The sequence below is a fragment of the Misgurnus anguillicaudatus genome, chromosome 3 (assembly GCF_027580225.2).
Source record: "Misgurnus anguillicaudatus chromosome 3, ASM2758022v2, whole genome shotgun sequence".
Lineage (NCBI taxonomy): Eukaryota > Metazoa > Chordata > Actinopteri > Cypriniformes > Cobitidae > Misgurnus > Misgurnus anguillicaudatus.
Window position 1 is genome coordinate 33,963,136 of NC_073339.2, and position 25,985 is coordinate 33,989,120.

Below are 25,985 nucleotides of genomic sequence, written 5' to 3' on the forward strand. Positions count from 1 at the left end.
TCGGCTTACTTTTGGGGGCTTTTCACTGGTTACAGTACGTAGTAGCAAGGTTTTTTTTAGTACCACCTCGGTTGGGGTTCCAAGCACGCTGAGCTGATACTAAAAAGTGACATGAAAAAACTGTAGATCACTGATTGTTCTGAGTGAATCGTGACCAGCATTGCTAAACGCAAGATTATCTTTACCTTCAAGCTTGCGCTGACTTGAGCAAACCTGTTGTCATCTGTGCTTTGTTGCAAGTTCCCAAACTGCCTTTTAGAGGTGAAAAACACCCAAAGGTTGAGAATCAGGAACACAGTGTTTTAGAGACTTGCGGTTTGTGGCGACACATTCGCGACGCTAATGTTTCATGCACAGCATTTTGCAACTTAAATCAGGCTCAGCAGAGCGCAATGACTTATGCCACGGGTGTACTGATAAACGCCATGTGCAAACATCTACCATATTTTCTGGACCATAAGTCGCTCTGAAGTAGAAGTCGCATCAGTCAAAAACTCGTTTCGAAGAGGAAAAACATACAGAAGTGTGACTGGACTATAAGTTTATTTAGAAAGCGAATTCACAAAATCCAAGCTGAAGAACAGACATTTAATCTGGAAAGGCAAGTTATTAAACTATACAATAGCACAGCACAGCAGCCTGAATAGATGTCCGTACATGTTAAAGTAACCTTAACAGTTATTTACACGTTAAACAATATCATACAGAACATACCTGAGAGGCTGAATAGGCTAAATTAACACGATAAGCCAAATCAAGTTCAAAAAGGTCCCGAAGTCATTCCACATCACTGAATCCATAAAATTACATAAATACAGAAGCAGCATAGAATGGGCTCTCGTGGCTGTTTCTCTTGGTTCATATGAATTAATTTTGACGTATACGTCACACATGACTAGATGTTCCAGGACCCGCCAAACTATGAAAAAACTGCGACTTGTAGTCCAGAAAATCCGGTATTTGTGGTGGTTAACTTAGATTTTGTGGCGGACTGAGAAATAAATGAATGTATGGGAACATATAGCATTCCAATAGAGACAGAGCGCAGTTATGCAAATTTGAAAACCACTCCCACCGGGGGGGAACAATCCAACCGTCTCCATTGACTTGTATTGCGAGAAGCCGCCTCCTTGTCATTTCTGGCTTATAACAAAAAACTGAATAATGCCTAAAAGCTGATGTGTGACAATATGTACAGCTAACAAGCCAAACAACCCAGAAATAAGTTTTTATAAGCTGTCGAGCCGTAAAACCCAGTCTTTAAGGAGAATAAAGTGGATCGCCGACTACTTTTCCCCCAGTGGACGCAGTTCTGCTAATAGAAGTACTATGAAAAGTTCCCTGTATCCATTTTTGTGTCTTTAAACGCTCATTTTTTGGGGTCGACAGCTTATAAAAAAAATTATTTACAGATTAAACTTAAAAACAGAATAATACCTAAAAGCTGGTGTTTGACAAGGTGTACATCTTCTAACAAGCCAAAGCTGTCGACTTTAAAAAACGAGCATTTAAAGACACAGAAATGGAAACAGGCAACTTTTCATAGTACTACTATTAGTAAAACTGCGTCCACTAGGGGGAAACGTAGTCGGCGATCCATTTTATTCTCCTTAAAGGCTGGGTTTTACGGCTCGACAGCTTATAAAAATTTATTTCTGGGTTCTTTGGCTTGTTAGCTGTACATATTGTCACACAGCAGCTTTACAAAGTCAATGGAGACGGTTGGATTGCTTTCCCCGATGGGCGTGGTTTTCAGGTTATGACGTGCTGCGCTCTGTCTCTATGATGCTCTCACTTGTGTGATGTCACAGCAGTAGGCAGCGCAAAACATAACGACACGCCTATAATCTCTCCCACTCCGAAGTATTACTAAAGTCGGAAAAGCTAACCAAGCCAAAATGAAGTATGCTGACCTGACCAGTGTTGTACTATGCAAGGGAAAAAGCACCATTTGTGACCCCGAAACCAGGTCTTCTATAACACTATCCCCAAGAAATGTGAAAACATGCACTTTTGCACTTTCGTGCAAACATGCACAAGTAACTGGTGCATTCATCTGAAAATAAATACTGAACTGGAGCCAAACGACTTTGAAAGGTGACGAGCATCATGACGCACCAAGAATTCCCAACTCCCAAAATAACAATCGGCAGGAGACTCTACATCCTTGCACGCCTTACCGAAGCGTTTCTTTGATTCGAGAATGTACAACGTTCTTCTGTTTCTGTGCAATAGTTTAATATTCAATAACTTGAGTCTACAGAGTTCTGCTGGGTGACTGCTCTTCAAGCTCTGGAAGTTTATGAAGGTGCTTGAAATAAGCAGATCCCCTCCTTCTCATTATTTTCCACCCTTTCATTTCTCCTCCCTCCTCTTATATCCCTCTCTGACAGCCGAACCCATTTGAGGCCACCGCTACATACTACACCACAGAGAGCTTGTTTCTGCCTGTGTAGAGATCTAGGAAATACCAAACACACATCTCAGTTTCAGCGCTCCATATTCAGGACCTCCCAAGAGCCAAAGCTTCTCGTTCTGCTCCGTTCATATAGACGGCCACAAAGCTTTTAAAGCTGCTCCACACCCCAAATGTGCTTTTGTTACAGTCAGCACACACAGGACGAGACACAGTTACCCACGAACCCAGACACTCCCCCCGTTCTGTGCACCTCACCCGTGCACATTTGTCAAACAAACTCTAAGGGTTGTCGGCCTGGTTTCTTTTTTGAAGCCGAGCAATATGACAGCAACAAAATTTGCCTTTTTTGGAGGGGTTGGAGATGAAATATAAAGGCTAAATTCCCACACGTTTCATTATACAATAACTTGGTCTCTCTCACACACCAACACAACCCGCCCATTTTTTCCAATCTCGATTTCAACAGCCATCTATTTCCCTGCCACTGTTCCCCTTTTCGCAGTGTCCCACAGCTGGAGGCAAATTCATTAGTGCCCCACTCCCCCTTTCCGCACTTCCATATACCCCCTCCCACCATAATCTCTTCCTCTCCAGGCTGCTGCTTGCATACCTACCCCACCCCCTTCCCAACTCACTGGCTGGGATCGCCTCTAAGGGCCAGCTTCAGCCAATAAGAGTTTTATTCACTAAACCAGCCTTCCTCTTTCCTTTGACTGTAAACACGGAGTAAACCGGGCAGACTGCTTCTTGTTATTGTGCTTTCCTTCCTCTGTCCATTTTAAAAAAACCTAGTAATGACAAAACGTTTTCCCAAATCCCTTAAATACCAAACATTCATCAGCACAACATAAATTTGAATGTTTAACATAGATGTTAAACGCAGGTGTTAGTGCTGTAGTACAGTACAAGTATGCCACATAAGGCGCTTTTCCATTGCAAAGTACCCACTAGGGATGCTCATATAAGTTAATTTTCCCAACCGTCAACCGGAGCTTCTAAACCGAACATTAACCGTTAACTTATAAGATTTTAATATGAAATTGTCATTGAGTAAAACTACAGTTGACGGTTGTCTGTGAACTAGTAATAACAAAAGATTTAATTTGAACGTGCAAACAGCAGCGACAGATCAACAACAGAACCAGGATTCATACATTAGAGGCGGAGTCCATGATGTTTGAAAGCCAATGTTGATATTTGAAATCACCTAAACAAACACGCCCCTACCCCAATAGAATCTGGACCTTCTGTTGATAGACACGCCCCACACATACGCAATCCGGCATTTGATTTGATTTGATTGGCTATAAGTGTGTTTTGGTAGTCGGCCCGTCTCCTTTTCCAACGCGTTTTTCAAACATCGTGGACTCCGCCTTTATCAGATATTCACGCAACATTACCTTATTAAAAAGCACGCGATCAGTCCAGAGGATTAATATCCAAAAAGGGCAGATTGTCTTCGTTTCATCTACCACAGTGGTCATTTCTAAAGCAGGATGCTTTTCAGAAAGTTTTGCTTTTGCGTCGTCTTTCTCCGTTTGTGCAAAAAGAGAGATGTTTATGTTCAGGGTCAGAGGCCATCAGCGAACGTCTGTCCGGATGTGCGCGAGACGGACCACGCGCGAGTCTCCGTTCAGCTTCCAAACACGCATACAAATGATTTCTCATACAAATGATTACTTTATCAGACCGTCAGGGCAGCAATAATTTTTGCCATTTACAGGACATTCACAAATTAAAGATAGAAAAAGTGGCGAAATGTCTGTCGGCTCATGACGACACGCACCATGTATTAACAAATTTTTTTTATTTTAACTGATCATGTTAATCGGTCATAAATTCTTACCTTCGGTTAACGGTTAAACGGTCAATATGAGCATCCCTAGTACCCACGGTTTGGTTTGGGTCGGCTTACTTTTGGGGGCTTTTCCACTGGATGGAGTACTTAGCACCTGATACTTTTTTAGTACCACCTTGGCCGGGGTTCCGAGCGACCCGAGCTGATACCAAATTGTGACGCGAAAACACTGTAAATAAACCTGTTATCATCTGTGCTTTGCTGTAAGTTCACAAACTCCCTTTTAGCGATGAAAAACAGCCACAGGTTAAGAATCAGGAACACCTTAACAGGTTTTTTTCCAGACTTGCAGTTTGTGGCGGCACATTTGTGACACGCAGGTCCGCATATATGCTTAAATGCCACTGAAATGAGGCTCAGCTGAGCGCATCGATCGACGCCACGGGTGTTTGTACAGAAACTTTCATGTTAGACAGAGGTAGTGATAAACGCTAGTGATGCGCGGGTCGTCTCGTAACCCGCGGGTCAGGTTGGGTAAAAAAATTGTAACTTTAATGCAGTACGGGTTGGGGCAGGTCATTAAAAACAAAAATTAAAAAACATGTGTTGCGTCTAATTCCCTGTAGCATATATATATTAAATATTTGGGAATATATATTTTTATACTTCATTATGTTCTTTGATTAGGTTAAATTACTTAGGGCTACGTGGCAACGTAACTTGCGCAACGTAACTTTATACCCAAACCTTTGGTGTCACGTCACAGAAGCGCCAAGTAGCTCCCGCTGCCAGCAACAACAACAAAACAAACGGAGAAATGAAAGACGATCTGCGGGAGAAATTAAGGTAGGGAATTTGTGAATAGATAATACAAATGCTGCTTTGTAAATGTTGAAAATGTTTATCATTATCCTATCTCTATATTAACTCTTTCGCCGCCAGCATTTTTCATGATTTTCACAAAAGTTTAATGCCTTCCAGAAAATGCTTCTTTTTATATAAACATAAAATGTATGAAATAAAAGAACAGACCCTCTGCTTTCAAACAAAAAAATCAGTTTCATCCTACCTTCATGTGTTCTGTTTTTATCACCTCTCAAATGTGTAGGTTTCATCAAAAACACCAAATTTTGAGCAAAAAGCTGGGATAATTCCATTTTTGTGAAGGACTTTTGTTAGAGATCAGATGCAGAGCAATACTTCCGGTTTTTATAAGTTGCGGAAGAGCGCTACCTGGTGGATAACAGCGGTATTGCAGATTGACGAGATAACTCGTTAATGGCGGGGAAAGAGTTAATATGACCATGCTGGTTTCAAAGGTTCATTCGCGTATGTTGTTGCCACTTTACAGGGCGATGTAATCTAATGGCTGTTTCCAAGCACTTTTAGGCTGAAATAAAGCCTCTTTATTTACATTTACAAATGCCTAGTATGTCTATTTTAATGGTCGCGGGCGGTGCGGGTTGTAAAATTAGATACAGTGTTGCGGGGCGGGCCAAATATTTCATAAAAGCCGGACCCGCGGGTTGGAAAAAACGCTGACCCGCGCATCACTAATAAACGCGATGTGCAAACATCTATTTGTAGTGGTCAATTTTTATTTTGTGGCAGACTGAGAAATAAATGAAATTAATGTATGGAAATGTACAACGACGCTCTCTCACATGTATGATGTCACAGCAGTAGGCAGCGCAAATATAACAACACGCCTACAATCTCCCGCACTCCGAAATGTTATTAAACTCGATGGAAAAGCTAACCAAGCCAAAGTGAGCTGACCTGACCCAAACCATGGGGTACTATGCAATGGAAAAGCACCAATACACTGACCCCAAAAAAGACTTTAACATGTTCCCTCAAAAATTAAAAGCTTCCGGCTTGTGCTGTTCTGTAGTATTTTTAAAGTTTATTAATTCTAAACGTGTCACATGTCCATATTGCACGAAAAAAAGGCACTACACTCCCTTGGGTCCGCAGCAACACATCCGCCACATAATAAAACTGTAGACACACAGACAGACAGACAGACAGACACACACAGAGATTCCTGCCTTTATTAAGGGGGAAAAATATGTTCAGCCCCTCCTTCCGAAGCATCAAATATTCGATTTGATTTCTACTAGAGCTTCGCAGCTCAAAAAATGGTATTCGGAACAGCGCTACTAATATCCCAGACTTCATAGTTTTCATAAACCAAATTGTGTGCAAATACAGCATATATATCTATTTTAAAAGTACCTCAAAAAGTCTCCAGTGGGTTAATGTGTCATCTAAAGTGAAACGATGGATCTGTGCAAGAAAAATCTTCATATTTCCAAGTTTTTAAACCATAAACGCTGGCCTCTAGATAAACAAAAAAGCTTAACTTATTTTAAAAACTCCCACTTGTCAACCCAAACCATACATAAAAAACAAAAACACATTAAATGAATCAACCACCACAAGAAAAAGCCCTATGCTGACGAAGTTCCTGTGACTTTATGACTACATTTTAAATAGTCAAACCACTTAAAAATTTGCAGTAGTTTCAGTCATAGCCACAAATAGCTTTTCCAAACCTAAAGCAACTTTATTCTTCCTACTAGGAATTTAGTGGTCGTCTTCGACTGAAACAGCTGCGCAAGCTATAAGAGATGATGTCTTACCTTGTCATTGGCATCTGCACACGCATGCTCTGGACGATAGTGGTATAGTCCTCCCATTGCACCTGTAGATGACACACGAACAGTTAACTTGGATCATAAACAACAGCTTTTGTATAGTAACTGCTTCAGTACTACAATCATCTGATACGCTGTCTGGCATTATTTTTAGCTTCATTGCTGCATTTTGGCAGCAAACGGTAGCGACTGCTTCAAAAACAGACGCTTGATCAAGCAGCTTTGCAGGATATCGGCAACATGTTGAGACATCTGGGCACTAATTTAATCTTGCCTAGTGCTATATGGTGTTATTGTAATCACAATCAACATTACATATTTGTAAATGAGTGTAATACTGTAGTAAAACCTACTTTAATATTGCATTAGGAGTTGTTGTTAGCAAAGGATAAACGGTGTTTACTTGGGTCAATCCTACTAATTAAAAGATGAGGGCTATACACTTTTGATATTTTTGTGATTAAAAGATAAGAGAGAGAGATGATAGATGTTAATCCTAGATTACAAAGATGTGCTTTCATATCAAAACATCCAAAGCCTTTTGTTTTCTTTGTTTCGTCTACATGTTTGTTTATGTGTTTCTAGCATCTTTGTGAGGGTTTCATCAGACAAGCACAGGATTACCCTTGAATGTTTCCAAAAAAAAACTCTCCAAGGACAAGAACGTGTGTGCGTGTGTGTGTTAGTGCCCACAAAAAAGCTTTTTGAACTTCTGCTTCTATTCTCCTCTGTCACCAAAAGTTCTTTTTAGTCTCTTATTCTCTCAATGACAAAGCAAGCGAGTGAAGTAAGAAGTGACTGACGACTCAAAGATAACAGAGAGGGAGAGAGAGAACGAACGAGAGAACAAGCGAGTGAGCAAGAAAACGAGAACCAGTAAGAAAGGACAGTCACATGGCAAATTTAGTCAATTTCATTATATTCATAGAGTCGAGTCCTTACTGTTATTTTCCATCAATTAAAATATATATAAAAATAACATTGAACTATAGTGTCAGATGGCATAGCCATAGGCAGCCCCCATAGTTTTTTTCCCTCTAAACTCTTGACGAATATTGCACATAGAACAGGAAAAGACTTTCACGATTAAATAAAAGCGAACCTGACTTAATGCCACAGAGGTTCTTTTAAGGGCGTACTCCCGCTATCCAAACCGAAACACGCCTGAGGGCGTTTAAGCCCCAAAGCCTGATTCATTTGACTAATGTGAGCGTTCCGTACAGTCACCGGGCACTCCTCGCTTGCAGAGATGGGCTCGGATGCGTTTATTTGGGCTCAGGCAATACAAATCACGGGAGCGCGAGATTCAAAATGCGAGGCGTTAGTTGCGCAACAGTCATTCAACTTCATCTGCTTTCGTAAAAACCTTCTGGTGGGGCAGCACGGTTAGAGCGGCACAATTGATTGATCGACTAAGCATGGCAATATGATAGGCTTAGTAAGAGGGATGTGCGCCATTGCATCCTAAACGATTCACAATAGAAACCACAAACTTAAAGGGGTCATAGCAGGAAATTCTGACTTTTTCCATGTTTAAGTGCTATAATTGGGTCCCCAGTGCTTCTATCAACCTAGAAAACGTGAAAAAGAACAACCCAGTAATTGTTTTGGTAAGCCATTTTTTGCAAGCATGTGAAAACTGATCAAATTTCGCCTGTTTTGTGAGGTAGGTAGCAAGGCAAATTACAATAATACCGCCCCTTAATTAGCACTATCCAACCACGGCACTGCCATTTAGCGCCCCACACATATGCAACCCAGGCAACGATGTCGTTTAGTAGACATGACCCTTATTGTTGATTGGCTACAAGTGTTTTTTGGTACTCGGCCCAACTCCCTTTTCCAAAGTGTTTTTCAAAAATCATGCACCCCACCTTTAAGCTAAAAGTTCAACTGAGCACTCTGGGGACAGCAAAGATTTATTTCACATGGGGATGCACGATATATCGGCCGACATATCGTTATCGGCCGATAACTGCTTATTTTTAATATAATCGGTTATCGGTCTGATAGCAAAATTAGGCCGATAAATGAAAGCCGACAAATGATGGATTATTTTGGTTTGTTGAACCACTTCACTTGCTCATTGCTGGCCAGGTGAAGTTTTGATTGGTGCTTTCTGTGACATAGCACAAAGATGACACGTGTTGCGGGCTTAAGAAGAGTATGCTAGTCTAGTGCAAAGACAAGATGTTCGCGGTCTGGGAGTTTTTCATTGTGAAAATAATATGAATATTTATCGGCCTATAGATATCGGTTATCGGCCCCCAAATATAAAGAGTTATCGGTATCAGCCAAAATTTCCATATCGGTGCATCCCTAATTTCACATCTTAAAAAAAAAAGGGCATTACGATTGGCTGCAGTGTTGAGAAAAGCAATTTACTTTTTTACTCTTCAAAAGAATCGTATCCTAATGACAAAAGCGTACTTGGGCACAGATTAATTCAGGTGAAGTGTGAAATCAAGCCTGTGGGGGACTCGGGACAATTGCTTTTGTAATTTAAGTGTACGTATATATGTACGGTTTCAGCAGTAAATACACAAACAAATGGCCTATCGTGGTCAACACGTAACTTCCGATAAACTTCGCTAAGAATAAATAACAACAAAGTACTTTAAACGTAGTTTATTAATATAACAAGTAAAATAAACAACACGTAGATTACCTAGGAAACCTAAACATGTTATTTTGACGAGGTATTTGTTCAAGAGTTCAGTTTCAGCAACTAGTAAGACCATAAACAAACAAAAACCGGAATTAAAGGAACAGTATGTAGGATTGTGGTCAAAACTGGTATTGCAATCACAAAACCTGTGGCTAAAACTGGTACTGCAATCACACAACTGGTGGCCAATACACAAAATGACAACATAAACATCAGTTGAGGGCTGCAACTGCACTTTTTAAATGACAATATCCTGGTCAGACCACTGTTGTCAGTGATATAAGTATTTGAAATGAAAATGATTTCTTAATGTCTAGTGACATATCAGGGCCATTTTATGATTATTTGATATAAATTTCTTACATAGTGTTCCTTTAAAGTTCGGACCAGACGCTTAATCAAGTCACCGCACGTCCATCAGATAAAACGGTCTATACATCCACTTTGTTTTTGTAAAAAATCTAACTTGGCCAGTGCCGATAAGCTTTGGCCACATACAAATTTTTAAATCAAGCATACATATGAATGAAAAACAAATTTACAGAAAATTCACCATGCTTCACAACAGTTAAACTCAAGGATATTGCATTAAATGTAGGATAACTGCAAGTTATGTGATCTAGCTAGCATTCAACAAAGTTCAAGTTCACTTAAGCTTCTGTGCAGGTGTTATAACACGGTTGTAATTCTACATTTATGTTGGTGATAAAATGTGTATTGCCACTTTTTTGAACCGCGGTCAAGAGTTACGCATAAATGAATCGAAGCACATTCCTCCTATGCATTACTAACTGACTGTTCACTATGGTAAGGCACGTACTGTCCGTATTTAGTGCAAGTACAGCTCTCCCCAGCTGTTTTTTGGAGTGAATTTGGTTGTTGACCAAACCTCACGAGTACAAAACAGGATTAAGTACTTGTTAAGGTGTAAGAATCTTAATTAGCCTAAATGGGTGTGTGTGTGTGTCTAGTTAAACAATCCCTATATTTTTTAGATGGGCAAAGTTGCATTAAATAAAATCTATATGCAGCGTTTATTTCTATGCACTAAATGTGCAAATATCTGTGACGTAACCCATTCAAGAGCACCTGACAAACTTCTAAAATTTGTTTTTAGTGCCTCAACATTTAAAGCCCTCTGTAGTCATGCCAGCCGTTGCCACGGGCAACAAAGTATTTGAAAGAGCATGAAAGTGCGTTTTGTTTCAATACCATCCATGACAACAATCTGACTGTGCCGTATTTAGAGAGGTTTACAGCACACAGCATCTGGTCACCCACGTGAAATGAAAGACCAGTACGAAAATACAGAAAGAAATCAAGATTTAAAGTCTGCAAGAATGCCATTCGCAAACCCATTTTGCTTTAGTAACGTGACATTTTAGAGCGAGAACAAACTACATAGGGCGGGATACGAAACTGAAGTCAGCGTTTCATTGCAGAATGGAGGCCTGCCGGAATGATGGTTTGTAGTTACATACCATTATCGCTGTAACCTGCATCATATTAACATTAACCAGTTAAAACATTCTGTTACCTTTGGAAAAGGCTGCATTGGGTTTTTTATGGTGTACGCAAACGTACGCACACAGTCATATGCACAGCCTTGCAAAGTGTAGTTTATTTGACAATTGTACGTGTACACAGACGTTCGACTCTTGCGCAATGCAACAAATTGCAATGAGGGTTCCCACACCTTAGCGAACTTCAAATTCAAGAACCTTTCAAGAACTTTCCAGGTCCAATACCCTCAAATTCAAGGACTAAATGTGGGGACACATTTCAAGTGAGAGCAAGGTTACATCGTGTTACCTTTAAGATACATTGTTACAGTTCGCTTTTGAGGGAACTCGCGCTGCGTCACTGCGGTGACACTTTGGGGACGCCTCCAGGGGTAAGTGCGTCTGAATGTGTATATCAAATTCAACCCATGGTGAGGCTAACGACAAAGATAGGGTGACGCGGGAGCCAGGAAGTATATCGCTATCTCAAATATTGCCAAAGACAGCGTTACAGGGACGCAGGAAGTATGGCAAGGGAGACACAGCGTCTCGTTCCCTTCTCAGGGAACAACAGTTACATACGTAACCAGAGACGTTTTCATGTGTCTATGCAAAAAAGCATTTTGGTATGAATCAACATTCGCATACAGAAGACATAAGCATTTAAAGCGAACAGTTTAGCACGTGTGCTTAAGAAGTCTAGAAGTTTTATGATATTATCCTACACTACACAGGGAATAATATGGATTTTTTTTCCAGAAAATTTCTTGCATAAAATAGATTGAAGCACTTTCAATGACCTGTATCTATACATTTTCAAAAACTTCCCAGGGCCTTGAATTTCCCCCCAAATTCACAAACTTTCAAAGATTTCAAGAACCCGTGGGAACCCTGTGCAATGTATCTTCTGGGCTACATACTAAATTCTCCTTTAAACGCATGTGCAACCTACATGTACAATGTACGTGCACACTCTATTAATGAAGAAAATTGCACCACGCGCACTGTACAGGGACCCACACGTGCACGTAAAAATAAACTATACTTCGGCCTATACTTACAACAGTAACCCAACACCAAAGATGCTATTTTCCCACACACGGCCAAGGTGACATCACCAAACAGGAAAGACTGTGCACGATAAAAAAACAGGAACCTAGGATCAGTTAGATCAACCGTACTTTCATTGTCTTATTTACTTTGTCCAGTTTTATTTAGTGTAATATTAACTCTAACAAAAATGCATCAGGCAATGTGCTATAATCTTTGTGTGTCATTTGTTCACTGTTCTGTTCCGCTGTGGCACCATTACAATACTTTCAGTCCAGTTCGCGATTACAAAAACTCAAATGACACACAGTCACGATATGAAGTAAGAGATACAAACAGCCCAACGTGCATACAAACAGACTTCTTGCAATGATAATCAAGGGGAAGGCAAATAAGGGAAATGAATGGAGAGAGGAAGAGGCCCATGAGTGGAAAGGGAAAGAGGATAAACCTTGAATACAGCAGCGAGCGGCACACAACAGAATACAGAAAGAGGGTGTTAGGGACAGAGAAGGTCATTTCTTTATTTATTTTCAAAAGGACAGTAAATGGAGAGTCCACAGACAAACACACACACTTTTCAAAACATTACACACAGTAATGACTAGTAGGGAGGGGAGGAAGAGGAGAAGAAGAAGAAGTGAGGAGATCTTGGTGTCATCCAGCGGGGGATGGGGAGGTGTCCTGAGTGATGTTATGGGAAGGAAAGAAATCCAGGGAAAATGGAGGGGATGGGGGTAGGGGACTGAGGTTTCCCCTCTCGACTAGTATCGATTTTTGTCTGAGCTTCAGAGTGCATCAGCTTTATCAGGCCATTTCTGCTTCATCCTTTCCTCTTGCCTGAGTGAGTTCATCCATCTATTCATTGTTGGCTCCCACTGTCACATTCAGTACGTTTACATGCACGGTTATAGCTATGGCAGGTTTTTGTGTGCCGAGCTATAGCCTTCATCTGTCTGTGCGAGTATATATGACAATGTTGCTCTGCTTTGTATAGCGTGTACAACACATTATCTAGGTTTGTTAGACAAACCTAATGCAATTCAATCGCACTAAAGTGTTTGCTACATTTACAATTAAAATTACCCAACTGAAACCGAACTATTAAAATTCATGTAAACGTACGGTCCAATTACAGGGTCCTATTTCTTTACCTCTATTCATGTCCATTCAGCCACGCTTTAAAAACAGGCCTCTCCTTTACCACAAACTTTTCTTCTTTGTTTCAGTAATGAATCAAGTGCATCCATCATTGGTAGATTAATAATACCAGATTTTTTATAAAAAACAAAATACTACTTAAAATGATGGATGTTATTAAATTTTCAACCTGCTTTACAGGAGCCATATTTGAATAAAAACTGAGGATTCGTGAATCATGACTTTAAGGCAGCGTTGACAAGACAACGAAGTAGTAAAAATATACTTCCTTTGAATTGGTACTGAAAATTTTACCTACACACGACAACGCTGTCACATTTACACGGATCCGCGAACATGATTAAAGCACTGAAAACGGACGATGAGGTAGGTTTATTTATACAAGTGACCCTGGAATGTGCCAAAATTTTGTTACATTTGTTGGAAAAGCACAAAAAGAGTCCTGCAAAGTGGGATTAGGTGGGTCACACAAAGTGCTTGGTTGTAGCCAAGAATGATGCAAAAAACATTTTTAGTCCAACTAATGACAAGGAATGAAAACGATTTTTATATGACATTGGGGTGCACCGATAAATCAGCCGATGATGCTTGCTATGCTTCTCAATGAATTACAGTTAAATGCCGCTACATCCAGAGGGCGCTCTTGTGCAGAAACTCAATATGCGCTGCAGACAAAGAACCATTACACACGCCAGGAAATGGCTTAAGGATATATTTATATTGCTGTTCTTCAAACCTTTTCAGGTATTTTCATTAAATGGTAAATGGACTGCATTTATATAGCGCTTTTAACAGACCTATGGCCAACCAAAGCCCTTTACAAATTGCCTCACATTCACCCATTCACTCACGCATTCATACACCGTGCCATGCAAGGCGTCATCCAGCTCGTCGGGAGCAGCTGGGGTTAGGTGTCTTGCTCAAGGACACCTCAACACTTGGTCCGGTGGAGCCGGGGATTGAACCACCAACCTCCGGTTTGTAGACAACCTACATGAACCACTGTGCCACTGCCGCCCCATTATAATAAAGAATATGTATAATGATTATGTTTGACGAATTTTACTTTTTCAAATGCATGTTATAAATGACTCAAACTAACAGTGATTTCAGATCGATAAGGACTTACTGATCAAAAGCCGTAGTACATGAAATAGCTGCGCATATTATCGTCTGCGCGATTCAGAATAGTTATCGGCCAAGTATTATTAGCGTAATCGCCGCATCCCTATATGATATACCATACAATATTTTGTTATTGTAATTAAACTTACATTTTATTAATAAAATGACAGGGAAAATAAAAACTACTCAATTGAAAAAAAGAGAAAAAAATGTGTTTCTTCATATCACAATTTAAAAATATGTTTTTTGAGTCCCAGGATAGATTTTACCCATTTAAGTGGGTCGTGAAATAAAATGTTTGTGAACCACTGCTCTATTCGGACAGAATCACAAAATCCATGCAGAAAATTTGAATATATCGTACAATGCGGAATGTCACTTTTAAAGCAATTTTAAAACCAATTTTTAAATGCTCGTTACTTAAACATGGTTTCATTAATCGGCAAATAAAATTACAGAAATGCGCGGAAACATTTTCCTTTTGTGTAATGTTGGACGTAAAGAAAGGTACGTCCGTTTCTCGTTAGCATTGCAAACAACGACAAGCTTTGTCCTTTCAGCGCAAGAAGGTTTTGCAAAAAGGAGCAGTATACTTTCTTCACGTCCATTTATCAGCATGTATAGTACATGTTCCTCAGACATGAGGGCTCACATCTGAAGCGTGCACACAGGAGCATCGGCACTAGGAGTCAACACATGCGTGATCACTGAACTAAGTTTTCTTTCTCGTTTAAGTAAACATAACAGCATTGGGTCTAAAAATTACAGTAGCTTGCTGCTTTTGGTGTCAGAAATTATACACCAAAAGTGAAAATCCCACTACTCTTAACTGAACTTTTGCAGCTGTACATTTAATTCATACAGTGAGGACTGTGCAATGTTTCATTTGTATTAATTGCTATTGCTAGTGTTAAATCATAGATTGTTGACAGGCAATTTCATGACTAATATATTTACATTTAATAAAGATGCCTGAAAGTAAAACAAGATGAGCATAGGCTTATGATTAAAAGAAAAAAAAGAACAGGAAATATTTGGTTGCTTCTCAGTACAGTCCCTCCAGAAAAACGCGATTATGCAATAAATCGTGCGATCGCACAATCAGCCAAAGTCCGCATATTTATGCGAGGCCGCATTTTTTCCAAATACAACGCACTTTTGCTGCATTAATTACAGATTTCCGCGCACAAAATATACGGGGCTTGCATGATTTTATAATCCCCGCATTTTCGTAGCCAAAGTCACATATATATTAGCAGAAAGTTGAAAAATGTTGCATTTACTTCACACAAGCGCAGCCGTGTCCTCTGTTGCCATGGGAATGTTATGAAGTGACGTGATTATGTGACGTGAACATCATTGCAGCTTTTGCAAGTTTCCGCAGTTTTTGCAATTTCCGCAATTTTCGCAAATTCCCGCAATTCCATCGCATAAATCGCTTAAATATCCCGCATATTCCATCGCATTTTTTAATAAAACGTGCCGCAAAATCAAGGATTTTTTCCCGCAACAATTACAAAAAAAAATCAGCGTTTTTCTGGAAGGACTGTCAGTAGCATGGTTGTACTACATTGTGTTAACTGTTACAGCAAAAATACATTGGCCTATAGGTCATTTTAAATAAAATTATAATAAATGGTTAAATTGTATTTGTTGATTGTATTTCAGTTGATAAGATTTTTTTGTAGTTCTAAAATTTAATTTAACCATTAATACTAGAATCTAGAAAAATAAAAACCGAAAACACTTAATTTTAGAATGAAACTGAATTTGAGAAAAAAAAATGGACAGGGCCCTAAATATTAAAATTACCTCAGAAAACATGCCCCTTCTTATGCGAGAAATTCAAGCATACGGTCAATAAATAAAAAACATTTAATCTAATTGACAAACTCCTAACAAACCAACAAAACAAAGTATATGCAACAATACAACTAATTGCGTACATTATGCTGGAAATGCTAGAAATTAGCTAAATTGTTACAGTAACAATTGTTGTTTAATACAATATTTTTTACTGCCATTAAGCAATATTTATGGTACAGTCTGTCAATTCACCCGCTACGAGCAAGTCCAGCAAAAGAGCAATGCCATAAAAGACAGCAACAAATCTATGTTTAAGTTCGTACAGGAAACATTTTGTATCAATTTGACAAAAAGACCGGACTTTCTGACTAGAATAAAGCCTGTACTTTAAAGAAAACACAAACACACACTTTGTACTTTTAGATACTCACTGTTTATCTGTGTGTGTGTTTATGTCACTAAGACTTTCACAAAACAGTTAAATTGCTTGCTTTAAGAGAACTGAGGAAAAAGACAGATGTAAAGCAGAACTACAGTCTTTTATAACCTACATAAAAAATAGAGGAAGGAAGGTCAGAGTTGGAAAAGTTGAGCCAACAGAGCGCAAGAGAGGGAGAGCGAGACAGGAAGTACGAGGAGTTTAAATGAGAGTTCAAGAGTGTAACAGAACATGAGCGAGCAAGCGCGAGAGAGAGAGAGAGAGATTTGGCTAATGTTTCTCAGCTTGGTTCAGCTTACCCTCTCGGCTCTCCAACACAAAGAAATTGACGCCAGAAAGACGCGCACTTGCACTCCCTCTTTTTCTCTCTCAATATGTAGTTTTGGGCACTCTAGCCCTCGCCAAACCTTCCACAGTCGAATCAAACATGCTTTGGTCTGTCTGTCTGTTCTCAGGCTTTCTCCTCTTCAGACGTACATACAGAGTGCCGTCTGAAGCTCGTCTGTCAGCGACAAAACCAGTATAACGACAAACAGCCCAATCTATTACAGCCCCTACACTAAGCCTCTTGATAAGTCTGGGAAGTGGGAAATGACACCGTCTAGCGAATTTAACTCTATGGTCAGTGTTGATCTATAGAAATCGATTACTGTAAATTGGATTCGAAGAACTGAGTCTGAAGTTAGGATCCTTTGAAGTGACATCCACAGTGAGACAAGAGAAAAACCACACATATGCTTTGGTCTCCAGCAAATACAAAGGCGAGCAAAAGGATGGTGATCTCAAAGACACATGCTTCAAATGCTGCATACCACAATCCGGTTTGTTCTCGAGTGGATTTCGCTTTCATGACATAGAGTCAAGCACACAGTTTGATGATATAAAGCCTTGACTGGCATCTTTTCAGATTTGACAATGCATCAAAAGTTGGGTTTGACGGTTTAGTGACATGTAAATTGCACAGCACAAGGACTTATTTTGTTAGTTATTAATGTGTTATTTTCCTTTTTGAAAGAATGATTAGCTCTCAAGGCACCACACCAAATTCTCCATCACTGAAAGTGCCAAAGACAGTAAATTGGGTGTGAGAACAAAGAAACAAAATGCATAAATATCTGCTTGGTTACTATGAAAATATGCTGCGTAAGAGGAAACATTGGTTGATTATTAGCAGCTAAAGCAGCCACGGTATAGACCGTTTCATTGGGCGCACGTGCGGTGACGCGATAAGGCTCTGGTCTGAACTTTACTTCCGGTTTCTGTTTGTTTAATGATCTGACTAGTTGCTGAAACTGAACTCTTAAACAAATACCTCGTCGAAATAACAAATGTGTTGGGTTTCTATGTAATCGATGTGTTTTGTATATTTTGCTTGTTATATAAATAAACTACTTTAAAAGGACTTTGTTGTTATTTATTCTTCGCAGAGTTAACCAGAAGTTACGTGATGACCACGAAAGCCACGTGTTTATGTTGTTACTGCTGTAACCGTCTATATAAAAGCAACATATCCGAGTCAGGACTCTAATCAGACCATATTTTCTGCGACTATACCTTTATTACGAGATCCGTGTAAATGTTCACTTACTAGCCTCTTCATACCAGTGCAGTGTACACCAAGTTCCAAAATAAGAAATATTATGCATCATATGTGGCTTATAGACTGTTTCATGAAAGCCGATTGTTTATGTTGTTACTGCTAAAATAGTCTATAGCAACGTGCTTAGTAAATTATTTCTGATAACAAGCAAAAAACGTAAACTACCTTAGTTCAAATCATAGCTAAAGTGTATCAACCATTACACTGAGCTAACATTACTTTGTAAAATGAATGTATATAACATTAGCTACAAATCCTTAAATTCTTGCCTGGGTGCCAAATCTACACAGGGGTGATCCATGCTCACTGTCTCCCCTTATCTTTAGGAAACCAAAACATTAACATTTTCCATAAGGTATTTGTTCCAGAGGTCCGTTTAGTCGCTAGCCAGACCGATAAACAAGTTAACTTCCAGTCTGACATGTAACTGAGGCAACGGACGTGCATCCAATGAAACTATCACATACAATAAACTATTTCAAGAGATGTCATTATACCATAGAATTAAAAAATTGGATGTGTAACTCTCTGTAACATAGGAATGTGCTGTCGACATAAATTGCAGACCCAAGTGTTAATAGTATTTCTAATATTAACATAACTACATGCATTTCATATAGTACTTGCATCATAAAGTTTTGGAAATACGCATGTAGGTGTAAATGAAAACACATACTAAAAATATATGTATCAGGAAATACACATTCCCAGCTCTACTGTAGCTGATACGAGTTTGCTGATGGGTCGGCCGGTACAAGCGTCCAGATACAAAGTGGCGAGTGGAGCCCTCAAAACGGAACTGCTGGAGTGGTTGCCTGGAGACGGACAAAAGCAGCCAAAACAAACATGCTCTTTTGTTATGAAAATGGAGTGTGAGAGTTAGTTTTTGAGTGAGAGAAACACAATGAGTGTGTGTACGAGAGGCGTTACGGCTGTGGCCGAGAACATACGCGGAAAGGTGCAGTCATTCATCTTTCTGTAACCCACGGTTTCTCTTAAATCCATCTTTCTACATACCGTATGCTCAGAAAAGCGCAACTTCATGTCTGTCGGATAGCTGTGACATCTGTGATGCCATTGATCGCATGAACTGATAAGTACAAAACGATGTGCTAATAATGTAAATGTAGTCATGGCTAAAGTCAGATCCCCACAGCTGTGACTTTATTGACAAAAACAATTATTTTCTTTTAAATGCCATGCCAACATCTATGGCTATGTTCATGAGTGAAACTTGCTTAAGATTTATTTTGTCTAAAAACTGTAAAACTATGACAAAACTTTTATATGAATAGATACAATGATCATGACTAATCACATGATGTATTAATATTAACTTATTAATATAAAAAAAATCTATATCCGTTTATATTTATTAGTGGCACTTTTATTTTAACACTCCCCTAGGACTTTTCGGGAAATTTTGCTGGCTGATACTATATTGATTCTCAAAAAAACCAACACACAATATCTTTTTTTCATGCCAGTTAAACTCGACCCCTAGTTAGCTATCATTATTTCTCTAAAACTTCAAGTGTGACAGGAAGTACTTGCTAAGGCTTGCAAATGGTGGTGTGTTCTTAATGACAGCTTTCCTAAAATTATATCCCATTCTATTTCAAAAATAAATATCCCAATATATCTACTTTCGAACAGTAGTGCAATGTATCGCATCATAACCCACGTATCATGACATGCATCATATCGCCAGATTCTTGCCCTACGGGGTAGGAAGTAAATAGAGTTTTGGTAGTTTCAAATGTTTTTTCAGTGGGATTGACGCAGTGCTTCCCAATCCTGGTCCTCGAGGCCCCCCTCCCAGAAGGTTTTAGATGTCTCCTTATTTAAAACACCTGATTCAACTTATCAGCCTCCTTTCAAAATGGAAACATGTCTCCCTAACAAGCTGATGAGTTAAATCAGGTGTGTTAAATAAGGAGACATCTAAAACTTTCTGGGAGGGGGGCCTCGAGGACCAAGATTAGGAAACACTGGGATAGAGGATGAAATACCACCATCTATATCGCCATGGTCTGATAGGACCCTGCTTTTTTGCATCAGAAGCTTTGCCAGAAATGTACACTGAGGTTAAATACAAACTTTCCAGCCAGATCCATGTTGTGCATCTGCATATTTTCCAGCAGGGAGGAAAACCCGGTCTCTGAATTTTAATAAAGGCAATTGTGACATCTCACATGAGCCTTTGTTTGACTTGCATGTATGCATTCCGCTTTGTAGAAAAAAACATCCCAAAATTGTTGAATGTCAAAAGTTATGATTTTGGGTCAATATCACCAAGCCCTCCCCACATCTTAAAGGAAAACACCACCTTTCTTCAATATTTTACTATGTTCTTACCTCAAATTAGATGAATTAATACAAACCTATCTTTATTTAATGCATGCACTTTTAATCTTTGTACAGCGCTTTGTGAATGTGTTAGCATTTAGCCTAGCCCCATTCATTCCTATGGCTCCAAACAAAAGTTTTATTTTGTGCCAACATACTTACTCGTGTAACTACTCATGTAACAGTCTTAAAATAGGGAAAACATGAAAGTGTTTGGTGGCTTATAAATTCATCCCTGTTTGGAGCCATAGGAATGAATATGCTAAATGCTAACATATTCCCGAGGCGCTGTACAAAGATTAAAAGTGCACGCATTGAAAAAAGATAGACGAATTAATACATACCCTAGTTGAGGTAAGAACATAGTAAAATATTGAAAAACTGTGGTGTTTTCCTTTAACGTGACGAAACGTAACATAATGGGTGCTAAACTAACCATGACTATACAGTATTACTACAGTGTTTCCGCTATATACATGGCGGCCCGCCATGCCTAAAACATCCCCGCCACGCCTGCGGTTGTGGATAGAAGGGATACAGCAAACGAAATCTCGCTGGATGACCACTGTTTTATCCTAATCCTTCAACCAAACCCAACTCTAAACACAAAATTTCACACGATTGTAGGATGTATTTGTATCTCATTTAGCCAGAGCCGCTGTTTTCATCGTAATAATCCTACCTCCAAATCTAATCCTTAACTTTTCGGCATTTGCTGTATCCCTTCTAGACAAAACCCACAGCGGCAGCTCGCAAAAAAGCTACAGAAATGTCCGCTCTGCCAGACTGGCTGTCTTAAAAATAAATTCCTTTCTGGATTCGCGTTGTTAACTCATTTATAAATAAATCTCTTAAAGTATCATAATTTCTTCCATGGGTTTAGTTTAATGAACAAATAGATTTAAATCAACAGAGGATGATTAGGCTACGTCTCTATTTTGAGAAATAATAATAAAATAAATAAGCCTATACGAAATATGTTACACTTAAATAATAATTAAATTGACAAAACGAATAAAAAAGTATTTGAGTTTCTGTTTTTTTTTTGTGACGCGCTGACCAAAGCAGCAGAAAGCACGTCATGTTTTTAATGATTTTAAATAAGCACACAGTTTTCTCCTTATTGTGAGTTTACACAAATAAAAATACCTAATTTGAAGTTTCGAATATTGTTTTACTTTTATCTTTATGACTATAAATTTAGGGTAATTTAAGGTGCAAAGTCATCACGCATTTGATGTTCACCGGCGCATATACACGGACGCAGCGCAGGGCTGCGAGAAAAGACATTATTAAACTTTCGATTTAACATATTACGAGTTTTTTGGACATTCATTTGGAATCACTGTACTCATATTATCAACTTATCTGGCCATTAGTTATTCAGAATATAGGCTATAAGCGCAGCGCGCTGCTGACCGCTCAGCTGTCAGTCAATCTTCTGTGCTTTAGATCGACACTCACAAAGTTTCACATTAAATGATATGATATTTGTCCAAAAACAAAAGGCTAAATACTGAATACTACTTATATGCGACTGCAAATACATTATAGTCGAATCTGTTTGTAAGGAAACTTACATTATTCCCGTAGAAGAGAAGAACGTTGGTAATAGAAACTTGAGGCAGACGGTGAGACTGTTTTATCTGTTTTCAGACGAAACAGCAGGGTCGAGGTACCCGCGGGTGAACCGCATAATATTTGATGTAACGGGTGTAATAATATACTTTTCGCGCGTAATTTGCGTTGTAGATGCAGGTCGGGACTCAATAGACAAGAGTAAAATGCGGGTCTAACATCCAAGACCAAAATTCGACTCGTTTTTAAATGGCCCCGTGCTTTGTGTTTAAGATCTGTCTGAAGACTGTTAAAAGGGGTCTATTCAACTGCGCGATTTGCGGTGTGACCGGCTCGGGGTCTTTATGTCAAATGGTCCGGGTGTGAAATAAAATTGCTGCTGATGGATGTTCGGTCAATCACAGCGGTGCGGATTATCAAACAGGACTGTGCGTGAGTTTGCAACAGCTCTGTAACGCTAAACACGAGCACAACTTGCAATGCACACTACATTAAAACTACAATGAAATATCCGAACTACGTACGTAGCTATGTAACGTTTTTTAATAAAATACATTTTAGATCAAACATAGAAAATCAATATGCTATAAATATAAGGAAAACTAAATGACAGCATTAAAATGATAAAAAATACATGTTTTACTGTAGCCTATATTCTACTTTAAAAAAAATAATGTACATTTATAATCATCATGGGCGCCCCCTGCGCCACAGCTGAAAAAAATCCTAGAGGAAACACTGTACTAATAATCTAGATTTCAGTATATTGGAAATTACATCCAATAAGAAAAGCATATGAATGCTGACACTCGTAGCCACTGAAGAAAGTACTGGCTTTCTGACAGCTGGCTGTCTGCGCGGCATAACTAGAGCCAAATTCCAGTTCAATTCACACCCATATTTCATAGCGGTGATGAAACAAGTTTTTACTGCCGTGGAGGACATGCATATGCGTATGCGCCGACTCTTTCAAGGCATCATATACAGGCTAATATCATAAATCTTATTCTAAAGCGAGTTTATAACATTCAATCATGCGATTTATTTCACTGCCAATCAGTCTTTCCCTCCACCTTAATCCTTTTCCCTTTCAACACACCTGGCACCTGTAAGCACTTCTAAGCATCTGTTCTGCTTTTTTGTCCGCTTTCACTTCTCTGAAGATGGTGCCAGGTCAGTCCAGGAGAGGAAAAAACCTCCAGACCTCCTTTTAACACTCGTCCCCGTTCCTCTGTTCCCGAGCTGAAAGGAAGCGGCCGTGCTTTCTCAATGGTTTTATTGAGAAGTGGGGACGAGGACTCGCGCTGAAGCTCGCAATGCGCTAGAGGTTTAAATAATGATCAGGAGCGTAGTCCAATTAAACCAGCTTACTGACACTACAAAGCCCAGCGCTCATCTCCAGCGCTGCACCTTGCCTGCTGAACAGCCGGGCGTGCGGGGTGCATGCGTGCGAGACGGAGACCTACTCAAGGTGAAAACTGAAGGGTCCTTCAGGGACGATGGTTTGATTTGAAGCGCTCGGCAACAGTTGTCTACACGTAAAGTGGAGCTGTGCAACTCTCCGATTTAAGCCAAAGCATTTCATAGAGACGAGTATGCGAAAATAGATGCCGTTGTTCCAGTGCTGACTGGACCGAGAGGCTAAGCCTATGAGTGAACTCAATACAACCAACACCGGCTTTGGAGAGCAGCTGGGCCCTTATAATACAAGCTGCCCTGGTCCTTACAGTCTTTACAAGAGAACCATGATGTTGAATGAATAAAGCATGAGAGTCTTCCCTAAATTTGCAGAATTTAAAACTGTGGTAAGATAAGGTTTTAAAAACTAAGGATACGTTTTACAAAACACAATTTACTGTTTTTAGGTCATTTATTTATGCAACAGGACATTTTGGGTTTGAAGTCGGGTTTAAAAGTGCAAGTTTTGATATTGATACAGTTATCGTCTTAACCGTAAACTACAAAAAGAACATTTGGTAAAAAAACGCATCATCCACAAACATATTACGTGTTCAAACAATCATAATACAGCGATTTTATTTGTTTTTGCAGATCTGTGTGAATGGGGTTCGTTTCGACAATGTTGCCACGTACGCAAAACCTTTCAAAAACACAAAAGGACAAATTGTACCGCTTGTACTACAAACATTGTCCTGTGTAAACATTTCCTCAGACACTAGCAGTATTCAATGCAGATTCCCCCCCAAAAAACTCAGACAATAGCCACATCAACAGTGTAAATAAATTATGACCACTAAAATATTAAAACCAGAACAAAATGATTCTAATAAACTGCAAATTTCAGCACACATTCACACCCAAACAGGGTGTTTTGCTATATCATTTAGTGTGAAATACATTTCTGGGCAGATAACTTTCTCCATGCTTAATGCTGCGCTCAGACCAGCCACGGTAGAGGCATCAGTCGCAAGTGATTTCAATGTTAAGTCAATGAAAAAAATGCGTTGACGCGCGTCTGGAGGTCTCGTGGCGTCAATGAGGCGTTTAGCGCACCGCGGTAGACGCGATCCCGCCTCATACGCGCGGCTAGTTCACGCGAATGGCGCAAATTTAGAGTTGAAAAATGTAAACTTAGGTGGAAAAACGCGCCGTGTTAACCAATCAGGAGCTTGCTCTTGTAGTGACGCGATTACAGGAAGCAAGCGGAGTCACAGAAAACCCTCCAATGACGCAAATTGAACGTCTTAATTAGGGATGCACCGATAGGATATTTTGGGCCGATACAGATTTTAACAGACAACTTCTGTCCGATACCGATATTAAACACTTGTATACAGTACTACCTCCTCTTGATATTTCTGCAGAACATTTGTTGCAAATGGCGATTTTTTTGTCTTTATCCGAGATTTTGAAGAAAGCCCAGACCGCAGACATTTTCCCGAAATACTCTAGACCGCATGGATCATGTAAATGAGTAATGTCGCGTGATTTATTATTTTTTTTTCCCCTCATCGCGCGTCTGACAAACTATAATTTATACAACTTATTTTGTTATGGGAAGTATTTAATTATTTTGATAATTATTGTTAAAAATGCTGGATTATGCAACAGGCATGCAACTCATTGCCTTTATGCGGTTAATTAATAAACAATTGGTATCTGCCTTTCTCGTGCTGTTGCCGATATGCAAATGGTTTCAAATTCATCAAAAATCGGCCGATAAATATAAGCGGCCGATACATCGGTGCATCACTAATAGAATTTCACGTGCAAATGAAGCGAGTAAACTTAAATTTGACGCCTTAAACGTGGCTGGTGTGAACCCACAGTAAAAATCGCCCTCACCTTACTGTTTTACTCCCGAACAAATTTCTCCTTTACTGTCAGGAAGCTCACAAATAAATCTATAAAACGAATCACTAAAAAGCAACAAACCCTAAAAAAACATTCATTTTTAATTGAACATTCAGCCTTGTGCAAATGTGACCCCCTATCTAGGTTACCCAGAAGCATCAAATTTGATCACAACTGGTAAAAAGACAGAAATTCATAGATCCTTCTTAATCTATTTGCTCATCTCTAAAACTCTCTACATTTTTGCTATGGGTCAGCAGAACCAAGTTCAATATGTTTGGTCTGGACCAGCCCCAAGGGGGATCCTACACCCTTCAGATGATCTTGTACTGTCCACGGAAGCACATACACATGAATGCATCCTCGCTCACGGGCGGGGGGCTGAATTTGCCCAAGCCCACCAGAAATCCATTTCTCTATTGATTTTATGGGACTTGATAGCCCTTTATTTCCCTCTCTCGCTCTCCCCTCTCTGCAGTGCTGAGGATAATAAGCCTGAACACCTACAGCAGAAG

The 25,985-nt window shown here is 39.5% G+C and overlaps 1 protein-coding gene across 1 annotated transcript in view; it reads right to left on the reverse strand.

The window, feature by feature from the left end:
• rnf38 (ring finger protein 38) overlaps nt 1-25,985 on the reverse strand; it is a 49,174-nt gene that overhangs the window by 19,188 nt on the left and 4,001 nt on the right. The window contains exon 3 of the mRNA XM_055205626.2: nt 6,863-6,924. Coding sequence (XP_055061601.2) covers nt 6,863-6,924 — 62 coding nt within the window. The remainder of the gene's footprint in view (nt 1-6,862; nt 6,925-25,985) is intronic.